We start from the raw sequence: 20,411 nt of genomic DNA, 5'->3' as shown, positions 1-20,411 counted from the left end.
GACAAGCTGGTTTGTTGGTTGACTCGGTGCCATCCGATCAACAACCAACGACTGTCAAGACTGTCTCGAGGCCAGAAGAGACAGGCGGTGGTGGATTCCGCAGTGGTCTTTGAAATGCCTGAGTCGCCGCAGGTTACAGATGAATGTAGCAATGTCTCCGGCGTCATTTTCCCGAAGTCGCTACGATGTTGACTCGTCGCGCACCAAGTATCCGCAAGGCACCAGGCACAGCAGCAGCCAGCTTGCCAATTCTCTCGTCGAGAAGTGGTTGCATGACGCTAAAACGTTAGCGTGCAGTTAGCTGGATTCTCGAATAATCAGGGCAGCGGGGTGCCACGGCGAGGTCATAGAGACACGGATGCCCTGTAGACCGCTGCGATGCACACTCCCGCACGCCCGAGCAACGAACCTGCTTACACCACCGTCAACCATAGTTTTGCAGATGCACAGCACAGTATGGCTTTGCCATGCTGCCACGCGTGTTGGATTGGTGTCAAATCAACCATCGCCATGCAATTCAGACAGCAACTCTAGAACAACAAACCCTCTTATTTGAGCTGCTATCCGCTATCCCATGTTTCGGTGGCTGAGGGGTATGACCCTGTCAAAGGCCGACACGGCGCTACGATTCGTTCAGACCCCTCCTTGGGAAGCTCCTTAGCCGCACCAGCCCGCACAAGCTTCCCAGCTTCTCACCCCCACCATGAGCAGGTAAAAGCCTGAATTTGAGCGCCCATTTGTGGACAAGCCGCATTCATCCTCATCACTCCCGTGTTCCTGATCTCACTAGCATCTTAGCTGCTGCCCTACAAGGACGTTTCATGTCAAAGGAGCAAGAGGCTCGGAAAAGCCCTCACATAGACAGCTAGCACCTCCCAGGCCTTGTTACCTGAAGGCCTGAGTGCCGAGTGGACCGGTCTAGCTGCGGCCATGCTGCACACCAAAAGCTGCATCACCAACCACTTGATCATCGTGGCATGCGAACGACCAAGAGATAGAACACCGTATGAATCGCCGTCAGCGCTACGGTGGTATGGCTCTAGCCATGTCATGGATCTTGTGTCCACTGTCGACGACTTCATGAGGGGCGACTGGGTCCAAGTCCGCACCTTGACCTGAGCCCTTTGAGGATGCGACCTCGCCCTGTCATCATCTGAGGGGCAGCATCCCCTGTCCTAGCTGGGCCTGGTTCGTTGTTGCTTTTTTGTCATTCATATCCGATCACACCGTAGCGTTCGCCCGCAATCCACGACGAGCCGTGGCTGCAACCGTCATCAAATTGCCCAATGGTCGGCTGCCATAAAAGAAGCTTCGAAACAAGCCACCCACCTCAACTACTCCACCGCTCTTCGCCCCGTCTTTGGCGGGCTCTCTCTTGCTAGATATGTACTGCTACTGCTCCATCAGTACATATACCTGCAGCAAGGCTTCTCTCAGCGTCCACGTCGATTCATGACGCGGTATCATCGGCTTCCCGCCCCCATATCCACTGTGCACGGTTATATCTGTCTAGCATAACCCATTCCCATCGCGGTGCTGTGTAGCCCTCGAGAGCTCTGCTCACTCTGATCGCCTCAACTGGCTATAGAGGAATACATAACACCCTCTCATAGAGATGTCTTTGTTTCATCGGACGCATCCCGCTCTGTGAAGGCTTTCTCGTCGCCGGCTTCCCAAGAGATATCAAGCCGGCATCTCCAACCGGAGATCTCGTAATCCCGAGGGTTAGTTCTCCCCAGATTCTCTTAGCATCTCTCCCACCTATCTTTCTGTCCATGCACGAGAGTTGGCGCTCAAGCCAAGCTCAACGGTGTTGTGATCACTCATCCGCTCCGCCATATAGCAGCAGCAACATTGAGTGTTGCGCTCGATTTATCATGTTCACGATGTCGCGAGCCAAACTAGCCATGGCGTCGTTCTCCCTTGCCACCACCGGCATAATACTCGACTCGCCGGTGAAGCCTCGTGCTGGTGATGAGGGTTTGTGGGCTGCTTGCATGCTATCGGAACGAAAACGTCATGTTGGCTCGTATCTGACATTACGTGTAGATCCCAAGGATAGCGACGAGGAGGACGAGCCAACACCTCCAAGCCGACCGGCTGGTCTACCCTAGGTGCTCCAAGTTCCTCTGGGATCCGACCGCCGACGACATTAACATCAGTACTGTCGTCAGCCAGCATTAGCACGCTGACTGTTTCTGTCCCGGCGTCCAAGACCCCACCATTGTTTCTTTTCGCTCATCCACGACGAATGGTTCAATGCCGAGTCTTTCTTTGACGAACTTTCCAAGGACAGCGTCTTTATTAGCTTCAACTTTGTCGTCTGCAGAGGGCACTAGCCTCATCGCCGCGTCATCCTCTTCTACGATGGATGTTGCATCTTCGGGTTCTGCCACTGCCAGAGCGACCAACATCGAAAATGCCATGTCAATCAACAGCACAAGCAGTGACGCTATGTCGAATAATCGTACACTCATCGTTACTCTCAGTGCAGTGCTCTCCGTTGTTGGTGTGGTGGTTATCACAATCGGCGTATATCTCTGCTCGCGCAATCGGCGCCTGAAACGACTGGCCATTTTCAATCGAGGAATCACGCCCATCGACGACGACGAAATTGCGACGTGGAAGGTCAATCGTTCCAGCAACGAGAACAACGAGAAGGATGTGGCGCGAAGGAAACACGACTCGAGTAATTCAACTTATACGCATAAGGCTCCCAGTCTAATCCAATATCATAACGGCTCGACGCGGCCGTCGCTCGACGTTTCGCCAAGGTCACCTCATTCTTTTATTCGCAAGCAGAGCATGGATTTGCCGCCATCACCACCGAGTGCTGTGCTCGCCAAAGCACCCAACTCTCGAAGTGGTTTGACAGATGAGGCGATACCTGGCGATTACCCATACCTGCCCTCACCGCGGCGCCAGCCGTCGAAACTGTCGAAGCTCCCGAACTTACCGGCAGGAACCCACAGAGCTCGAGGCTCGAGGAGTAGCAGCATCAAGTCTTTCGCCGACGCATGGCACGGTGAGAACTTAGAGCTGTCACCTCGCACATCAACCGATCACTCTAGCACACGTGCCTATTCTCGAATTTACTCCAACGCCGCGGCGCCTCCGCGGCCTTCTTTCGGCGACCTCGCCGAGACCAATCTATTTACCGGGCTCTCCCCACCACCACTTCACCGTAACGACATTGGGCGAGCCATTGGTTGAGCCATTGGTTGAGCCGACTTCGTATTTCGGCTGATTAACGTGACGTTGTTTCACATCTACTCTCCTTGCTCGATACGTGCGGGAGACCAACTTCATTCATGCGTGTTTCAGCTCAGGGGTAATGCTGGAGGCAAGGGGCGGCTCAATTTGCATTCAAGCTTATTATGTCGCCCCAGTCCTACGGTAGGAGGGCCGTGCTACCATAAGCTCCAATACAATGGGGCAGGTTTGGGATATGAACCATCCGATCCCAGCACATATATGGCTTGATCATGCTGCAACCCGTCATTTTCGAGACGACAGATACTTCTGTTACTACTCTTCCGACCTTTATTCAGTCCTGGGCAGACACATTTTCTTAAACTATGCATAGGGACAGGCAGGCAGGACATGGACTATAGGAGGATATACCCAGTTTCTTCTCGTCGTTTTACTGGCCAGTGGCATCTTGGCTTTTGTGTCTTTTGATTATGGGTTGGTTCATGGCGCGGGCTTGTGTTAAGGTTGGCATTGAGAAGCCAAGCTGCACAGGATGGATGAAGAGACAATAGCAACTTCTGATTCGGTTCTGAAAATGCACGCGGTTAACATCGCTGGACGGAGGATGCATCACCCGGGCGTACTGTCCCCATGATAAAACTTGGTTACATATTTGTAGCTGATAGCATACAACCCCCAATGAATAAAAAAGCTGAAAACACCCACTTACTCTCGGCCCCGGTCCGACAACCGTTTTCCTACACCGCAGCATAGTCTCGTCGCATTATTTGGCGTTGCTCGTTAGTAACATCCCGACGACCATCTTTTCCTCGTATAAGAAATTTACATCTGGAAGGTTTGCTTCGTCAATGATGTAACGAAACTATCACCCCTCCCATACAATGCAAATAATCACCTCTTAGGGTTTCACCCCATACTGATCCGCGCCAGGGATCACCCTGGAATTTGTAATGCTCGTCCATATCTCAAATTCTTTTCATACGTCAACCATACTTCCCAGCGGAGGAAATCGGAATAGAGATGATGGAGTGCATCATTCAAGACGATACACGGCAGGTGTGGAAAGTGCAACACGAGGCAAACCGGTGAGGGCGGGACTAATTCCCCACCTACACGCTATTATCAGCATACCCCAGATTGACAGATGGGTGGGTGTGGATCACTCGTCCTGTATATGGTCAATGCTCGGCAGGGGCTGGAACTATCGAGTGGCGTTTGAGTTTGGGGCGGACAATTCGGAGAAATAGGGTTGGCGATAATCAGGATGATGGGCACACGGACTTTCAGGGAGTAGGAAGGCCACTAGTGTTGGAATTATGGAAGAAAGGCAACCAGCTTAGCGGCGCTGGGAGTGGGTTGCATTTCGCGTTTCGAGGGGTATTGCTGTTCCGCCCCCGCTGACAGTGGTGTGTCCAACCAGAGGCTAAGGGAGATGTTCCTATTCTATAGAAACCGGGTTGTTTGGGCTGTTCGAGGTATTCACATCTTGCCAAATGGCGTGCCGGGATGCAACTAGCTAGAGCACTTTTAAGGTGTCGTATTATATACGGGCAGTCGTAGCTGAGTTCGAGACATGTGACAGATGGGATTATGTTGTTTTTTTCTTGTGTAACATTTCTCTTGACGGAACATTGAAACTGGTCAGATATGTTAGCCAATAGAAATACAAGAAACGATCCAAACAGCTCCAGGAGAGTATAGGCAGTCCCTGCAGTGTGATATGACAGGTGTGGACTACTTCGAAGGAAGTATTGCAGCCGTCACGTTGGAGCCACATTCGACCCATCACTCTTATACAGGACGTCAAATATGGAAGACAGAGCGTGTCTAGAAACTTGAACTCTCGGTCCATGCGTCAACTGACAAAGGACACAAAGCTAGCTGGAGTATAGTAGATGTCACCATTCCTGACTATTCGTTATATGCCATGACAGGACTTGCCGTTCGTGCTTGGGTTCGCGGCAACGTGATAAAGAAGTTTTGCCACTGGGGGCTTGCAGGTCACGATTCTATGCACTTGAAGGCGCCCGTGTTGGGCTTTGTGCTTTCGTTGTTCAGGATCTAATATAATGCGAAGGAGATGATTCGAAGAATGCCCTACGGCTCTTGTTCGTGGACAAGACTTTGCTTGGTTCCGCAGGTCTGTATACGGGATAGGAAGAAGCAGCATACCGCACAAACACTGTTGTGGGCTCGGCTAACTGTGCTAGTAAAATAGGGTCGCTGTATTATAGTTACTTTTGTCTCTAATTTCTAGCCATAGTACAGTGTTGCTATGACGGGTGCCTCCTCGGCCTCATGACATTCAGTAAGACGTACTATATTTGGGGCTGAACGTTTGTGTTTGTATCTATGCTATCCCTACGTCACTCCTGGATGCCTAACCTGCGTTCTTATTTGTACCGTTTTAACGCGATTTGTTTTGACCTAGCACACAAGCCTGGGTTGCTTCTCTTCTCCATTCCCTGACTATCTCCGTGGTGGATCATCTACCCCTATGTTCCACTGCCAGGCAGTTCTGCCTCAATGAGGCTTTCAGCAACACCAGGATAGATGTAGATATTAGTGATTTTCAGACCTGCGCGTCTCTCAATAATGTCTCTCCAGTCTTTCTCTGTGCGCTCGCCAACAGACACGTGAGCCAGCATTTGCATGTCCATCGTCGTGGCTGCACGCGACGGTTGGTCCTCGGACACGACAATCTCGAAGAGAAGCACGCGGGAGTATCCCGTCTTCAAGGCCGGCTTGAGATTCTCAAGGATTTGTACACCTTGCTCATCACCCCAGTCGTGCAGAACCGAGTGCAGAGCGTAAGCGCGAGCCTTGATGGGTTGGGGCGTGTAGAAGTCGTGGACCTGAGCCTCGAACGGCGGGTCTTGGATGCCAATGCTGGCGATGACAGGTTCTTGGTCTTGCAAAACTAGTTTTCCGGGAAGCGAAGGATATTGGGCTGAAAGATGGACCATGTCGTGTCCACGGCCGCCGCCCACGTCAACGAGCAGCACCTCGCTGTAGGAAGCATCGAATCCCTCAATAAGGCGCTCATTCACCTTCAGGCGTAATCATTAGTAAAATTTAGCATGAAGGGTTGTGATATCCTTACCGGATAGAAGCCCGGGTCAAACCAGTTTGGTTTGCCCGCTCTGTATGCAGACATGAACGTGGCAAAGTTGGCAAGGTTGGGTGGATTGGCTTCTATCCAGGGGAAGAAGGATATCTGGGACTTATGAGCATATTGAAATGGTCCATCGGTATCGGACTTTGGGAGATTATATCCATTGTTCTTGAAGTATTCGGGGAATCTGTACGTTTTGTAAGTAGAAAGTAATTAGCCGAATCAGAGTGTAGACACGAACTTGTAAAACGAGGGCATCCCCGAATCATAGCAGAATTCAATGCTTCTCTGGTAATTCTGCTCCGCGAGACCGTTGCTCAAAGCTGTAGCGCACCACTTTCCCTTTGTGAACGACACAACATGAAAAACTGCTAGGTGTCTCATTAAACGTTGCAGCAGATGCAGGTCGATGCCCACTCCCGTCTTCTTTGCTAGATCCTCATCGCTGAGGCCTTCGTCGCCTGCATCTTTGAGGTGCTGGAAGATGTTGAGGCGAACGGCAGTCCGGCAGTTGGCCGATTTCGCTGGCTATTCGGGATCAGAACAGAGAATAACTTGCGCACAGCTACGCATAGCACCACCTACTTCGGCCCAAAAGGTTCTCTGGAGAAACTCGCTTGGAATTTCGAGTTTGCCGGCAAGTGCGTAACTCAGGTCGATCAGCGTCTCACGAGATCCAGCCCTGTTGCCCTCGTACGCCTTTCCAGCCGCGACGATATCCTCAATGATTGAGACCATGTTGGAGGACGTCATCTTGTCGAGTCACACAGAGAGATAAATGTAGTGTGTTGCGAACAAGATATCTAGGCTAGTGCTGGTGAACTGGAACCAAGTAGTGGTGGCTACGCACGAACCATCTGTGACACAGCCTCAAGGCTAACAGGACTAGCTACATATAGAATATCCATTTCGCGCTAACTTTACGTCAAATTCATTTCTGTTTTGGCCCCTTAATGCCGCTTTTAAGTTACAGTAGTCGAGGTGTTCCCATAAGACGTAATTAATCATCACCTAAAAGCTTATTAGTACGCTAGTAAGCCCGAATAATACCCTCAGTAGTTTGAGTATCCTGTGACGAAACCGTCATACACGCAATGGTGGTCGAATATTTGTGAAGTTGTAAAAGCATGTTATTCTCTCTAATGCTAATAATAATATTAAATACGCCGTAGGTGTTAACCCTCGGTACCTCTACAAGTACTCCCTTAAGGGGCTATAGATGATATAGCGGGCCCTTAAGCCGTGTCGGGCGGTTATACAGGTAAACTTGTAGCCAAACGACTACTAAACCTCCTGTCCCTCCCTAAGTCTGTGCTACAACCCCTGCCTGAACTACCGATAAGTGTGGTAATGTGGCACTTAAATTCGTCCTCAGGGGTGGGATGCTGCTGATGTGCAGAAGATGCTCGACTATTTTTTGTCGCAACAAGTCGTAGTATCTGCTAATTGGGGTTCTCGTCGAGCGTATACATCTCAACCATATGCTCAAGTGGATAGACCGTAACGTGGTCTAGACGCTCGCAAGAATCGCGGCGAGAGGGCGTGCTGCGCGCCTTCTATCGTGAGGGGACGGGTTCACCGACGAGCGTTATCGGATAGGCGAGGTCCGATAAGAGGTCGGATTAACGGTTCGAATTCTGGACCGGCTGTCGAGTTATATTCCGCCGACGTAGTGCGTGACGGTCGACTGGCTAGGATGTTTGTAATCCTAAACTGCACCAATCTCCCTATTATCGCTAGGTAGGCGAAGTCAACAAGGTGGGCAGCGCGCCGTAAGGGTTGACTAAACCCCCTTGTGTGTCAGCTGCGGGATTCGAACCCGCGACTCGTCACCGACCCAAGTGGGCGAGGCTCAAATCGGGACTTATCTACCAGCGAAGTGACCAACTACACCAGCCGACACTCTAATGCTATCGAGAGCACGAAGGTTGGACTTAGTCCCCAAAGGGCTAAGTTACGTGGTAACCTTGGTGGTCTTGGCAAAGCCCACAAAGGTTGCCTAACAATAGTCTAGCTACTGAACTACACGTATATAGTAGAGAGACCTTTCATATTAACACAAGAGCAGGCTCAATGGTAGACTGTAGTATCTAGGAGTATCTCTATAGGTCATTAAGTAACCTCTAAATTCGCAGTCTCTTTCATAATATCGTACTAGGGTTAATGGCCGCTTATACACGAGTTAAGATTATAGCTGGGATTAACTAACACTTGAATAAGGGTCCCCGGCTTTATTTACTAAGATTTTCATTTAAATATTATATCTATTAAGATTTATATTCAAGTCTAACAACTTTTTAGAAACGATTATATCAATCCTTTAGCTTATAAACATGTATATAGCACGGTTTGTATCCAGGTAAGCTCGCCAAATACGAGAAAAGGAGCTAAGTTCTTACTCTTATGTAGTTGCAATAACCTTAATGAATCAATCCACTTTCGACCCGAGGGTCGTTTCTATTACCGAGTGGATGGGGAGCCGATATCAAGTATATGCTTTTGCGGCGTCGGAGGCGTCGGATCGGACCGCACCAGACTTTTGTTCTGGCTGGTTTAGGGTTTCTCAACTTGCTCTGGTGTAAGCAGCCACGGTTCAGCTTTTTGTCATCTTGCTCTAGAATGAGTAGCCCAGAGGCACACCTTTCTGTACTTAAGGCCCCTATGCTCCTATGGCCACCCTCACTCCTTTGGAACTGGGGTGGTCAGAGACATGTTGAATCCTATGCTTTGTTATAGCTTGCAATAAGTCCGATAAAAGTACCCCACAACAATGGCGACCATGGACGTAGATTTGACTGAAAGCCGATCCTCAGAGATCATAGTCACATCATGTGTATGCACTGGAATTGCTATCATCACGGTAGCCCTGAAGCTGTTTACGCGCGTACGAATCCTCAAGAAAATGGGCTGGGATGACTTCTTTATTTTCTTAGCCTTGGTTAGTTGCCTTTAGCAAATATTGACCCCCGTAACTGATATGTATCACCAGGCCTTTAGCATTATAGCAGCCGCCTTCGCATCGTATTCAGCCTACCTAGGTGTAGGCAGACACACGATCGCTGTCCTCAGCGAACCGGGCGGCCAGGAACGGGCCATTGAAGCCGCGAAGTATCAGATGATCGGATACCGTATGTTCATGCTCCATTGTTGCTTAGACTTGGCTAGGACAGAGCCTTCACCCTGTCTTTCCTATCCTTGCTCTCCTTTGCGTATGGCCTTCTTACTTTTGCCTTCACGGCTTCAAGAAAGCGTGGGTCCATGGCAGGTTGGAAAACGGCCGAAAATATCTACTGATAAACGGTCAGCCTTCAACATAGGGTCTTTCAGTTTTCCAAACATATCTATCGCTATTCTCGTTAACAACCTTCTCGACCCAAACCTGTGGCGAACCCGATGCCTCTTCGCCATGGCAATTCTCCAGGTCATCTTCGCCTTCGTCTCTGTCATAATCGTTTTCGTGATGTGCAGTCCACTGGAAAAGCTATGGAACACATCACTGCCAGGCCATTGCTGGAGCCCGAATGTCATGAATGACTTTTCGTATTGGCTTAGTGCATGGACAACACTGACCGACATTGTCTTGGCTGTAGTTCCTATCGTGGCCTTTTGGAAGTTGCAGATGAGGCTTTCAACCAAGCTCGGTATATGTATCATGATGGGGTTGACCCTGTTGTCTGCTGCCATCACAGTTGTCAAGGCAGTATACCTGCGCCTGCTTTTTGACCAGACCGATCCTTGTGAGCTGACTCCACGTCAATTGGGCCACAGGAAGTTCAGGCTAATATCTTTCCAGTCTACAACCTAACCACTTTGATTTTATGGGGACTGTAAGTCCTCCTACCAAAGTACCGTCAGATAAGACTAACACGACGCATAGTATCGAGCAAAACGTCGTTATAGTCGCTGCCTGCATCCCTACCCTCCGACCATTTTTCTACCGGGCATTCCAAGAAGAAAACGCCACCAACGAGAGTCATCCGCGCATGAGCTCGAAACCGACCAGCAAGTCATTCCTCGGAGGGAGAAGTCACCAAAGTGAGGAAAGGTCGGCATCAGAAATGGGCTTAGACGACTTGCGACACGATTATGCGGAATTCAATGACTCACAGCAGGAGCGATGCGAGTCTCAGCAGGGCATATTGCGGACAGTGGCTGTGTTCATGGAGTGGGACAAGGAGCACGAGGCAGGCATGATACCCAAAACGGATCCCCGCGTGGTGCCAACGTCTTTGCTGGAGGGAAAAGGAAACGCGTAAAGTTCCTCCGTGCATAAGTACCGACCTTTGATATTTTACTTTACACATACTTGAACCACACTTCGTGTCCAGGATAGACTACAATAGACCATACCTAGCATTCTACACTCGAGGCCTACCCGGAAACCGGCAAGGCAAAGAAGCGCAGTTCATCCGCGCGGTGCCCGAATGGATGAATCAAGTGTTGCTATTATTGCAGACATTTCATGGGCATTTATTAATGAACTGCGTCTAGGCTGTACTCGTAGTCAATCGACAGACGTAATGTTTCATGGACAGATGATGGTGCCAGCCAATCGATGAGACGAAAAAGGGCAGATCGCCGCATATAATTCCGTTAAAGGACTTTAAGATTCAATTTAACTGACATTTGTGAGTGGGTGAATATCCGAGCTATAGCCCGCGACTAACATCCGTGTGGAGTCTCTTGGCACAAACAAGTTACAGTCTGGCTAGAAGCAAGTTTTGATTCACTCTAGTATCAGCTCTAGCTCGCAACCCTTCGGATAGTCCATCCAAAACAAGAAATAGTGCAGAATTAGAACTTCTAGCCGAAGCTAGTGAGATGAGGCGCTATTTTGCCGCAATTTACCTCTCCACGTTCCATAGCTAGCACTACACCATCGCGCCATTATGGGCTGCAGCTTGCGTGCGACCCTACTCCACATCCCATCGTGTAGCCCTGATGCGTTAGCAGTCTCATCCCATGTTACCAATTCCAGCACCTTATCAAACACTTCATGTTCTGTAAGCCTCAGTCCATCTGTTCAATACGAGAAAATGACCACCAACGCCTTACTCTGCCAGACGCCTTAGTGCGTGCAAGTAGCCTTTTATGTCCTGTATACTGTACTAATCTGGCTCCCAATTACCAATACATCGACCGTTATGAGGATTTTTATAATTGTATACTCACATCTTCCTTCAAGCATCAACAATAATACAACCGAAGACGGGTCGCTTCCAGGTGTTTGCGGAGGATTCCCAACCAAATGGGCATCGAAAACGGAGTACGACTATGTTCTTGAATTTTAGAGAGGAATGTCTACATAATGCAAACTATACTGGATGGCGGATATCCTAACGGAACAGAAGTGAGTTTCAACATCATCTTCTCCAACCACGACTAGATCGAGATCGTGTTTTGCCGGCCGCTGTTCTATCTGGGCCTGTGTGTGTGTGGATCACGAGGACATATGAGGAACATCAGTGTCAGTTACGGGCGAGGATCAATACGGTTGATATGGCTTTGGTGGATTTACGGGTGGAGAAAGGTTGGGTGTACGAGGGGGCGCTGGTGAGGATGTTCAAGGGGTGATGTAAGAAGACTCTTGGTGATGTTTGGGGAGTTTTCAGTTGCGTTGAGGTGATACTTACTGCGGGACGTCTGGCACGGCCTAGGAGTATTGAGGAGGTAAAGTAGAGTTTACAAAATTTTCGCTCTTGGAGACCAAGAGCGAAAATTTTCGTTGTGGGAGTTGGTGGTCGGAACTCGATGATTGTCTCTTTGATGGGTACTGAATCAACTCTTTACTCAATAGATTGTCTTATTCCCTCTTGATGATTTGTCATGATTTGATTGTATAATCTCCTTTATTCGCATAGCCTGCTCTGGTGTAAACATGCTACCTCTCGATCATCGAGAAATCGAGAGATGTTGCACTATCAGTGGATACAAGTGAAGATATGAGTCAAGCTGTCGCCTTGCGGCACGGAAGGTTCCATTGGTGCCCAAACAGTTGCCTGAATTGGGCGTTTTCCGATCGCCTTATTTTCGCTCAAGTCAGAATTTGCCACTGGATTAATCCGCAAGTCGAGACGCGAGACATAATGGTATCAAGACATGGTAGCAACAGTCCCAGGCTCTTCTCCTACAGACTTTGTCGAAGTGGGATTAAGTGATGGAGGAAGAGGAACGCCACGTATCATCGCCAGAGCAGTATAGAACAACATAGTTCAGATATTGTCAGTTGTTATAATATTCCACCCGAGAGCCTAAACGGTGCATCCCTCGAGACGGGGTAGCTCACCTGACAGCATGCCGACTATCTGTTCTAGGCAACATCATCCCATACTCTACATTTTCCGCCCATGTCTCCAATGCATAGCTCGTCAAACGAGGCGGCATAGGCTGATGCCCGAGAGCCGATTGTTTCGCCAATGGTGACATTGCCAATGGCGCATCTTGATGCATAATTCGGCTGCCTACTGACGTGTCACAGATCGGAACGTCGACTTCCCCTGCCCGCATATCGACCAAATGTTCTAGAGAGGTATCTCTCATAGATGCCTGATCGATCGGTGACTTTCTACGAGCGAATATCGATGTGCATCCGAGGGCCAGCATCGACATCGAATCGGTCACTTTGAGCAAAAGGGAGATCACATGCTGTTCGTAATATCACTGGCACCGACGAGTCCCTATATTGCAGCAACAAGTAGGCTGTATCTTCTGCAACCGCCTTGACCGGCACCCATGCCTGATGTCGCCCTACTCTGTACTCGGACACGCCCGCATCACCAGCATTGGTATAAGCGCAAGGGATATGTACGGCTTCGGCTCGGATTAGGTCGCTTACTGGCGCTCCAAGGCAGTTCCTAGTAGCCGTTGAGATCAGCATCACATTGAAGCCCAAACAAGCTCGTTGCGGTGCAGACACAGCGTTGATTCGCCAGGGACGAATAGTTAATAAACTGGTTTGTCGTCCTGGTCCCTGAGATCAACAACAGCCTGATTGTCGTTAGCAAATGCCACATCACCCAACGAAACGGGCTCTACCTGGTCACCTACAGATTAGAGGGCCCAGGGATCCTTTTCCAGATCAGGTCCCGATCAGCCTCATTCCAGCTCATTGGGCTTTCCCAGCCAAAAAAGCACAATGGCACGCAGATGCCAGCTTCCGATTTGAGGCCAAGATCAGCGACCAACAGGGCCCTGCCATTTTCTGACAAGGGTCCAGGATTGGGTCATGCGCACCCAACGGCCTCCACACACCGAGCCAACGTCATCGGATCAGGCCCACCCGACCGGCTTTTCCCTGACGAGCCTGCGAGAACCCACCCTGAGAGCAGGGGGCAGATGCTGCTCGTGATAGCTTCACCTGCAGTTTGGACTATTCTAGACACATCGCGCGTAAAAAGATGCAAGGCGCGATGCCCAAATGACCACGGCAGGCGCTTGTGGGGACATCAGAATACGGAGTATAACTTGAGAGTACTTGAGCCATCGCCTCCCCAAGCTGCAAAGTAACCAAACAAGCTGTAGAAGCTGCTCAATAACAAGGAATCACTCGAGCGATGATACCTGCACACGGCCTTCCTCGTCTGCTCGTATTGCATCAAGATTCTGAAGCATCCCGAGGTCTGCCCTGGTGGAAGTTCCCTCCACTGACATCCATTTAAAGCTGCTTCGATCCGGATTTTCCAACTCTCGAGCTTCCTTGACTCGACCCCAGGACCCTGCAGCGAAGCTCGAGCTCTGTCCGAGACGTGTGACGTAACGGTTGCCCGCAGCGGTCTGCACCGAAGCGCCTGACTCGGCCATTCCACTCCCAGATCGCAAACCTTATTTTAGGCTGGACTCCCCACTTCTTGCGACGATCATGTCTACCGATTATACCTGCTACTGGACTTCAACAGGTTAGGAATTATCAGTCTCCTTTGCGACATCTTCTGCCTGTTTCATCCTCTCATACCAGTTTCCATCTTCCTTGTGCCACTATCTTTTTTAATTGTACATTCTAAGCACGACCAAAGACTGACACCATGTCCTCCGTCTACACAGCCCCACGCAAGAAGAAGTACCACAAGAAAGTCCTGTACCTCGAAGAACCGCACAATGCAAGCCGAACCATACGTGCGCGTACCACAACCATAGTCCCACCACCAGCTCCTCCCCCGCGTCCGCCACCACCCCGTGCACTTCCGCCACCTAGGCCCATGCCGATGCCCATGCCGATGCCAATTCCGCAGCCCAAGCCAGTCGAGCTGCCACCCCCTCCTCCTCCTCCTCCTCCTCCTCCACCTCCGCCGCCGGTCATCGAGCATGACCAGATCGAAGTCATCGCTGTGGATGTCGAGCCCTCGGTCACGAGCGCCCGCAGCACCCAAAGCTCCAAGTCGTCGCGCAGCGGCAGAAGCCACAGCCACAGCAGGGTGCGCAGCCGGGATCGCGAGGTCATCATAGAGCGGGAGACGCTGGTCCCCGTGCGCATTCCTGTTCCGTACCCCGTGAGGGTCGAGTCGCCGCCTCAGCCAACGTTTCAATACATTGAGGCGCCGAGACGGCATGAGCCGAGGCGGCCGAGCGCGGACCGGGAGATTATCATTGAGGATCGGCATCGGAGGTACTACACCAGGAACTAGTCGTCGTGGGTTTACATAATTTTTTTCGGGAGTAGTCGCTCCAATATTTTTGAAGCATTCGAGGAGTTGTTGGAGAGTTGGACATAGCGTTTGTACAATATAATGGGCGGTCCCGATGATGAGACAGACGCTAGTGATGGGAGACATGTGCCATGATTATACGTTGTAACTTGGATATGGATTGGGCGCTGGGATACATAGCAACATACTTGTTGTACTCATGAATGATATATTACTGTTTCCATATGCATTTACACCCACGTTGTCGTCTTGGGAGCAGACCACACCCCTGAACTTTGTAATGTCACCATGCCGAATCGGAGTCATGCCTAGCGACACTCGGTCCATGTGGCCAGCACTGCTTCTTTTTGACTACCGCGCAGATCTAGTGCATGTTTACCAGATCTGGCCTCCAACGCTTGGGAGCCTACCACCGGAAATTGCTGTTATACGCCATGAGCGCCTACCAAAGTTCAAAACATCCAGTCCAACTGAAGACAGCCAAACCATCGAATAAGCAACGAAGAGGAATACATGATATATACCCATAGATTTTGATACCGTAAGAATCGACTCGGTGCAGTTCATCCCGAAGTGCAACCACTGGCGTCGAAGCTGGGCACAGAATCAGATTCCCAAATATTTGAAAAGGGACTGTTGATGCGTCTGCTCAACCCCAGCACCCAACTTTGGAATCACTGGTATCAAGTATCGTGTGAATAGAACAGCAATCAATGATCGAGGTCCCGCATTCTAGGGCGGGTTTTGGTTAGTGTGTCCCCAATTTTCTCGCTGGTTGTCTAGCCGCCCATTTGCTAGCGACAACCAAGTTGACGATGCAACTCAGACCACCTTGACTTCACAAAATGACTTGATCGTGCTGATAGATTGGACGTCACAAAACATTGGATATAAGTCTTACAGTTATCAGTCATTCCGAGTCTGTGGGTTTAATCTTGTTGTTCGATCTGCCGCAACACTCCGCATCACTCCGCATCTTCACCTCTGTTCGGCCACGTCCATTCTTCCATCAGCCAACAAGTATCCTTGGTTGCAATTTCGACTGTACAGTTCAATACTTCCGTTCAACTTTGAAAACATAAGTTGCTCTTCCTAATCCCAAACCACCTGCGCTTTATGCGAAGTAAATCTTCTTCACAGGTTCTTACAGCACCTTGCGTGATCAGTATTAACAGTTGCCCGCTCGACTTCCTCGATCAGCTTTTGCGCCAGCAACCTCGTACATACATAATTTACCCCACCCCATCAATCTGCAACGCAAAAGCCACAATCATTGCTTCTTCTATCCGCAGAACTGATTATCTATTGCCACAAGAACCATTCGCCTGCTTCGCAACAAGCAGACAAGGCACATGATCTTTTCTATGACAACCCTCATCTTCCAAGCTATACTACACTAGCCAAAACATTATTCACAATGGCCAACATCGCCCCCACGCAGGAGAGGGTCACCGAGTCTACCGCTATCGTGGGACATATAGATCGCCCCGACAAGGACTAAGGAACTGGCCTCAATCTGGACGTTACTTCTGTCGAGGCTAGGACCTCCATTGCTCGCCCCAAGCATCGACGAGGTATCCAAGCACATTGACAAGACAAGCAAGTCCAGTTGAGATGATGGTTGGGAGTGTCCTGATTTCTTCGATGTTGATGATGAGGGCCTCCCCACCAAGTCAGGCGAGAAGAAGGGCGCTCGCCGGTTCAAACTAGACCATTGGCAATTTCGATGATCACCACTTGCCCGATATTTTCGAGAAGTTCTCTGAAGACGAAAACGTGAGGTGGTACCATAATTGGAACAAACTTCTGGATTTCATCATCGTTTGCAAGATCCCCGAGATCAGATGGCCAGTGGCGTCCTCAAGGATGCAAGCCCCTCCCTCGTAGATTCGATAGAGGCTAGTGGTCGTCAGCCCATCGACGAGAGCGTAAGTCGCACCCGCTGCTGCTTTAGAACACACTAACTTGTTAGTTTTGAACAGCCCGTCTAAATTGCTTTCGGTGATTTCGAGCTCTGCGACTCTCCTGAAGCGCTCAACGCCCTCATTGGATGCCACTACCATGGCTGTCAGTTACTCACTTTTCTCGTACTGATCCCTTGCCCAACCAACCCGTCATCTTGAGAATGAAAACGAACCAACGCATTTCAACAGAGTGGACCATTCCCACAACCTGGGAAGCAAGCTGCTCTTACTTACATCTGTATCCGCCTCTTCCTGTGTGGCGATAAGTGGGACATCGACGGCTGCCGCGGTTGCGGGCCCAACGTCATGGGCCGCATCACCAAGTTCGTCTTGCACCTGAATCATAGCGCAAGTCCACCGCCGACCACGAGTTTGAGAATGCTCAACTCTATTCCTGCCTGCGTGTCGTCAAGTGGGCCTACAAATACGACCGATGCCAGCTCTGTGGTGATTTCTGGGGACTCCCGCGCGAGTATGGTGTCCAGATCGCTAGACTGAAGAATAATGAACAATTAATGGACTATGCCAGAGATGGAATCCGTGGCGGGAACTGTGCTCTATCTATCAGCTTCAAGCCTGAAGTCAAGATTGACCCTGCGGATATGCTCCGACCTATCTTGCTTATACCCGTTAGCAAGTTCGCTATCAAGGATGCGTACTCTCTTGTAAAATATTCCAAACAGCATACATCCCTCCTTCCTACCTCTAGCCACAAAACACCCCGTCAAACCCACAATCCACTACTCACGCTCCAATCCCTACCAACCTTTTAATCCCAATCCGCTCCTCCAACTTCCTCGCCTCCTCCGGATCCGCCTCCCTCCGCCTCTCCCTCTCCGCTTCCTCCTCCTCTTTGGGCGACAGTTTCTTCAGATAAACCGTCAATCGCGTCCTCTGGGCGTTCTCCACCAAATCTCTTAGCTTCTTTTTCTCATAGCGCGAGCGGGCGCCTTGTCTGTGAAGGGCTCTATTCAGGGGTTCGACGTCAGGGGGTAGGCTGCTGCTGTTACGGTCATTTATCGTCGGATGTTGTTGGAGTACTTGCTGTTGTTGTTGAGATGGTGATACTCTCGGTTGAAATTGTGGTTGTGGCGGTGCTTGAGCTTGGGCTTGAGCTTGAAGCAAATGGGCTATGTACTGCTCCCTTGCTAGTTGAGCTTCCGCGTGACGTTGTTGGCGGAATTGTTGCAGGTTTAGGCCAGGGCGGGGGCGTTGGGCTCCTGCTGGCGCAGCTACGGCATGACGGGCTAAGGGGTGAAAGGCTGCGGGTTGGAGAACTCGAGGGCGTGATTGAGGTTGCGGAACATGTCGCCGTTCTTTGTCGTCACGGATGGCGGGTATGCGGTGGATTGGGCGACCCCTCGGTGGGGAGTCAGCGTTGATGAATGTATTGCGCTGCTTTCCCTTAACCCGATCCTGCGGTTGGCCTGGGGTTTGTTGTTGTTGTGATTGTTGATGAGGTTGAGGTTTAGGGGTGAGTTGAATTACGGTCTTCCGTTCCTTTCCCTTTCCCTTGTCGTTCGAGGTGACGTGGAGTGGAGGGGCGAGCTCAATGACAGTCGCCCATTCCTTCCCCTTTCCCGTGTCCTCGTCGGCTTTGGTTTCGCTTTGAGCCATAGCCCTCTCCTTCCCCTTGCCATTGTGTTTCGATTGGTCTTCACTCTTATCCTGGACCATGGCTTTCTCCTTTCCCTTGCCTTTCGATTGGGTCTCAGGCTCTGGTGACGACTCGCTCTGCAAGGCACAATACATATCCCTGCTATGTCTTGTCTCCGATGATGAATTTCGGGCTGGTGAGTAGTGCTCCTTACGTAACTTTTCGAACTTCAACTTGGATGTAGAGTTAGGGGTGTTTGCTGGGATCAAGAGAGGGACAGAACACCGAATCGTACCCCATTCGGCGTCATCGTTGTTGTCATTGTCGTTATTCTTCTCCTCCTCCTCTGTCTTGTAATCTTGCTTTGGCAGAGTATCTGGCAGCCGATCGAAGAACGATAGATCGAGCTCGGGGTGTAGCTCCTCTGGGACAGCCGGCTTGGTCTTCTTAGCTTCCTTGATAACTTGCTGTTCCTTTTGCTGCGATGCTTGAGTCTTTCGTTGAGGTGGTCGTTGTTGAGAAGGCCTAGCTCGCCCTTGGGTAGACTCTTTGCTATTCTCTTGGTTCTCGGACTGGGGATTTGCCTTTGGACGATAAATAAGATTGTCGGGATCCCACTCCCAGTTGTCATTGAACCATTTGCTATTTTCGAGTTTGTAGAATCCTTCAGGGTCTGGACTCAGTCGCTTCCACGGCTGTGAAACATTCTTGCCGTTCCTCTCCAATCGACGCAGTTCTAGTAAGTGCCGCTGACACCCAGTGAGACGCCGCTCGGGGCCGGCAATCTGTGTTGTGTTGTTCTTGGTCTTAGCTGGAGGCTCAAGCTCCTTCCAGCGTATATGTCGTCCCTTGTACTTGGAGTTCGTCGCAGTCTTGAGAGCTCCTTCTTTGTTGGAGTTCCCCTCGTTTTTCGTGTTCGCCTCGTTCTTGGGTTGAGACAGCGGCCTGTTGTGGAAAGGATGTATTCGGTGAGAACTAGGACTCTGGAAAGGGGGTTCCTCTTCTTGGTTATCAGGGGTATTATTGTTATTGGACGTCCCGCCTTTCTGCTGAGGAGCTTCGGGAGACTTTGATGGCGAAAGTGCGCGCTTGTTAGCACCCTTGTAGCTCGATGGCCAACGGTGGATATAGGGCAGTAAAGAGTCCAACTTCTCAATGAACGACGACATCGTGAAGCTGGATAAGTTGCTGTGCTGTTTCGAGTTGTCGATTCTTTCGTGCGATGGCTTGCTTAGAGGTTCTATGAGCGAGCGTGTACTCATAAATTTCTCTGCAACTACATTGAGTGTTGTATCATTTGCTCTACTCCGAGTGTAGATTTGTAAACGAAGACTGGGAAGAAAATATTCCTCCTACTAAATGTAAACCTACCGTCCAAGTTATGTCCATGGTATACAAAACACAAGCGAGATGTAAACACTGGTTACTGCCAACTCTATTCCAGTGTTCTCAAGAATCACTGTGGGCCATTACTTTTTACTACTCTCGAGCCATTGTGGATAACTTTTCCTTGCGGTGGCTCTGTAATCGAGGTTTAAGTTTGGGTTCGACAATTTACAATTGTAGATTTTCTCAAAATTGCTATACTTAATCTCGGTGGAAAATTCCTGAGGTTGTTCCCACAATCTGAATTGCAACAGTTGATACAAACTCTGTTTTCTGAGCGTGTACTGAGTTATCTGAGATATTGCTAGGCTTGGTTGTGCTCCATGTAAAACAACCGCATGGTCTTTGCGGCATGTGCAAACAATTACAGCGGCTACTAATCACGAACAACTGGACTCGACCCATCCAGACTACACATTGCGTAGCTTTCTGATGGTAACTCAGCAGCTTCGGGTTGAGTTCAATCAATGAATACCGATCAATCACTCGAGGAG

The 20,411-nt window shown here is 50.0% G+C and overlaps 5 protein-coding genes and 1 non-coding gene across 6 annotated transcripts; 2 read left to right on the top strand and 4 right to left on the bottom strand.

The window, feature by feature from the left end:
* Positions 1-2,424: 2,424 nt before the first annotated feature.
* Positions 2,425-3,213, top strand: BCR38DRAFT_346293 (uncharacterized protein; the record flags this gene model as incomplete). Its single annotated transcript, XM_040856248.1, has 1 exon — positions 2,425-3,213. The coding sequence occupies one exon, from the start codon at positions 2,425-2,427 to the stop codon at positions 3,211-3,213; it is 789 nt and encodes a 262-aa protein (XP_040713911.1).
* Positions 3,214-5,435: 2,222 nt separating this feature from the next.
* BCR38DRAFT_437369 (putative O-methyltransferase) lies at positions 5,436-7,179 on the bottom strand. The gene is made up of 4 exons (XM_040860522.1): positions 6,914-7,179; positions 6,570-6,856; positions 6,317-6,515; positions 5,436-6,263 (listed from the first exon to the last, which is right to left on the bottom strand). Exons 1-4 carry the CDS (start codon positions 7,079-7,081, stop codon positions 5,709-5,711), a joined length of 1,209 nt encoding a protein of 402 aa, XP_040713910.1. The 5' UTR covers positions 7,082-7,179; the 3' UTR covers positions 5,436-5,708.
* A 947-nt stretch (positions 7,180-8,126) lies between these two features.
* BCR38DRAFT_t208 lies at positions 8,127-8,229 on the bottom strand. Its single transcript has one exon. It is a non-coding gene; the product is annotated as a tRNA-Thr (tRNA).
* An 823-nt stretch (positions 8,230-9,052) lies between these two features.
* Positions 9,053-10,584, top strand: BCR38DRAFT_394688 (uncharacterized protein; the record flags this gene model as incomplete). Its single annotated transcript, XM_040857616.1, has 5 exons — positions 9,053-9,266; positions 9,318-9,456; positions 9,646-10,065; positions 10,122-10,155; positions 10,206-10,584. The coding sequence occupies exons 1-5, from the start codon at positions 9,099-9,101 to the stop codon at positions 10,582-10,584; spliced, it is 1,140 nt and encodes a 379-aa protein (XP_040713909.1). The 5' UTR covers positions 9,053-9,098.
* Positions 10,585-14,200: 3,616 nt separating this feature from the next.
* On the bottom strand, positions 14,201-15,193 carry BCR38DRAFT_437359 (uncharacterized protein). Its single transcript, XM_040860521.1, has one exon. The coding sequence runs from the start codon at positions 15,094-15,096 to the stop codon at positions 14,266-14,268; it is 831 nt and encodes a 276-aa protein (XP_040713908.1). The 5' UTR covers positions 15,097-15,193; the 3' UTR covers positions 14,201-14,265.
* A 1,507-nt stretch (positions 15,194-16,700) lies between these two features.
* Positions 16,701-19,700, bottom strand: BCR38DRAFT_410519 (uncharacterized protein; the record flags this gene model as incomplete). The annotated part of the gene is made up of 3 exons (XM_040858473.1): positions 16,701-17,026; positions 17,165-17,328; positions 17,683-19,700. 3 exons carry the CDS (start codon positions 19,698-19,700, stop codon positions 16,701-16,703), a joined length of 2,508 nt encoding a protein of 835 aa, XP_040713907.1.
* Positions 19,701-20,411: the final 711 nt, after the last annotated feature.

This window comes from Pseudomassariella vexata (genome assembly GCF_002105095.1).
Source record: "Pseudomassariella vexata strain CBS 129021 chromosome Unknown BCR38scaffold_9, whole genome shotgun sequence".
NCBI lineage: Eukaryota > Fungi > Ascomycota > Sordariomycetes > Amphisphaeriales > Pseudomassariaceae > Pseudomassariella > Pseudomassariella vexata.
This window is presented reverse-complemented; position numbering and strand designations above follow the sequence as displayed.

Excerpts from the sequence above, each read along its gene's own strand:
- BCR38DRAFT_437369 (XM_040860522.1), bottom strand. The coding sequence starts at position 7,081 with ATGACGTCCTCCAACATGGTCTCAATCATTGAGGATATCGTCGCGGCT. Across the intron at positions 6,516-6,569 it reads GGGATGCCCTCGTTTTACAA|ATTCCCCGAATACTTCAAGA; the intron begins GTTCGTGTCTAC and ends CAAAACGTACAG. Across the intron at positions 6,264-6,316 it reads TTGACCCGGGCTTCTATCCG|GTGAATGAGCGCCTTATTGA; the intron begins GTAAGGATATCA and ends TTACGCCTGAAG.
- BCR38DRAFT_437359 (XM_040860521.1), bottom strand. The coding sequence starts at position 15,096 with ATGTCTCCCATCACTAGCGTCTGTCTCATCATCGGGACCGCCCATTAT.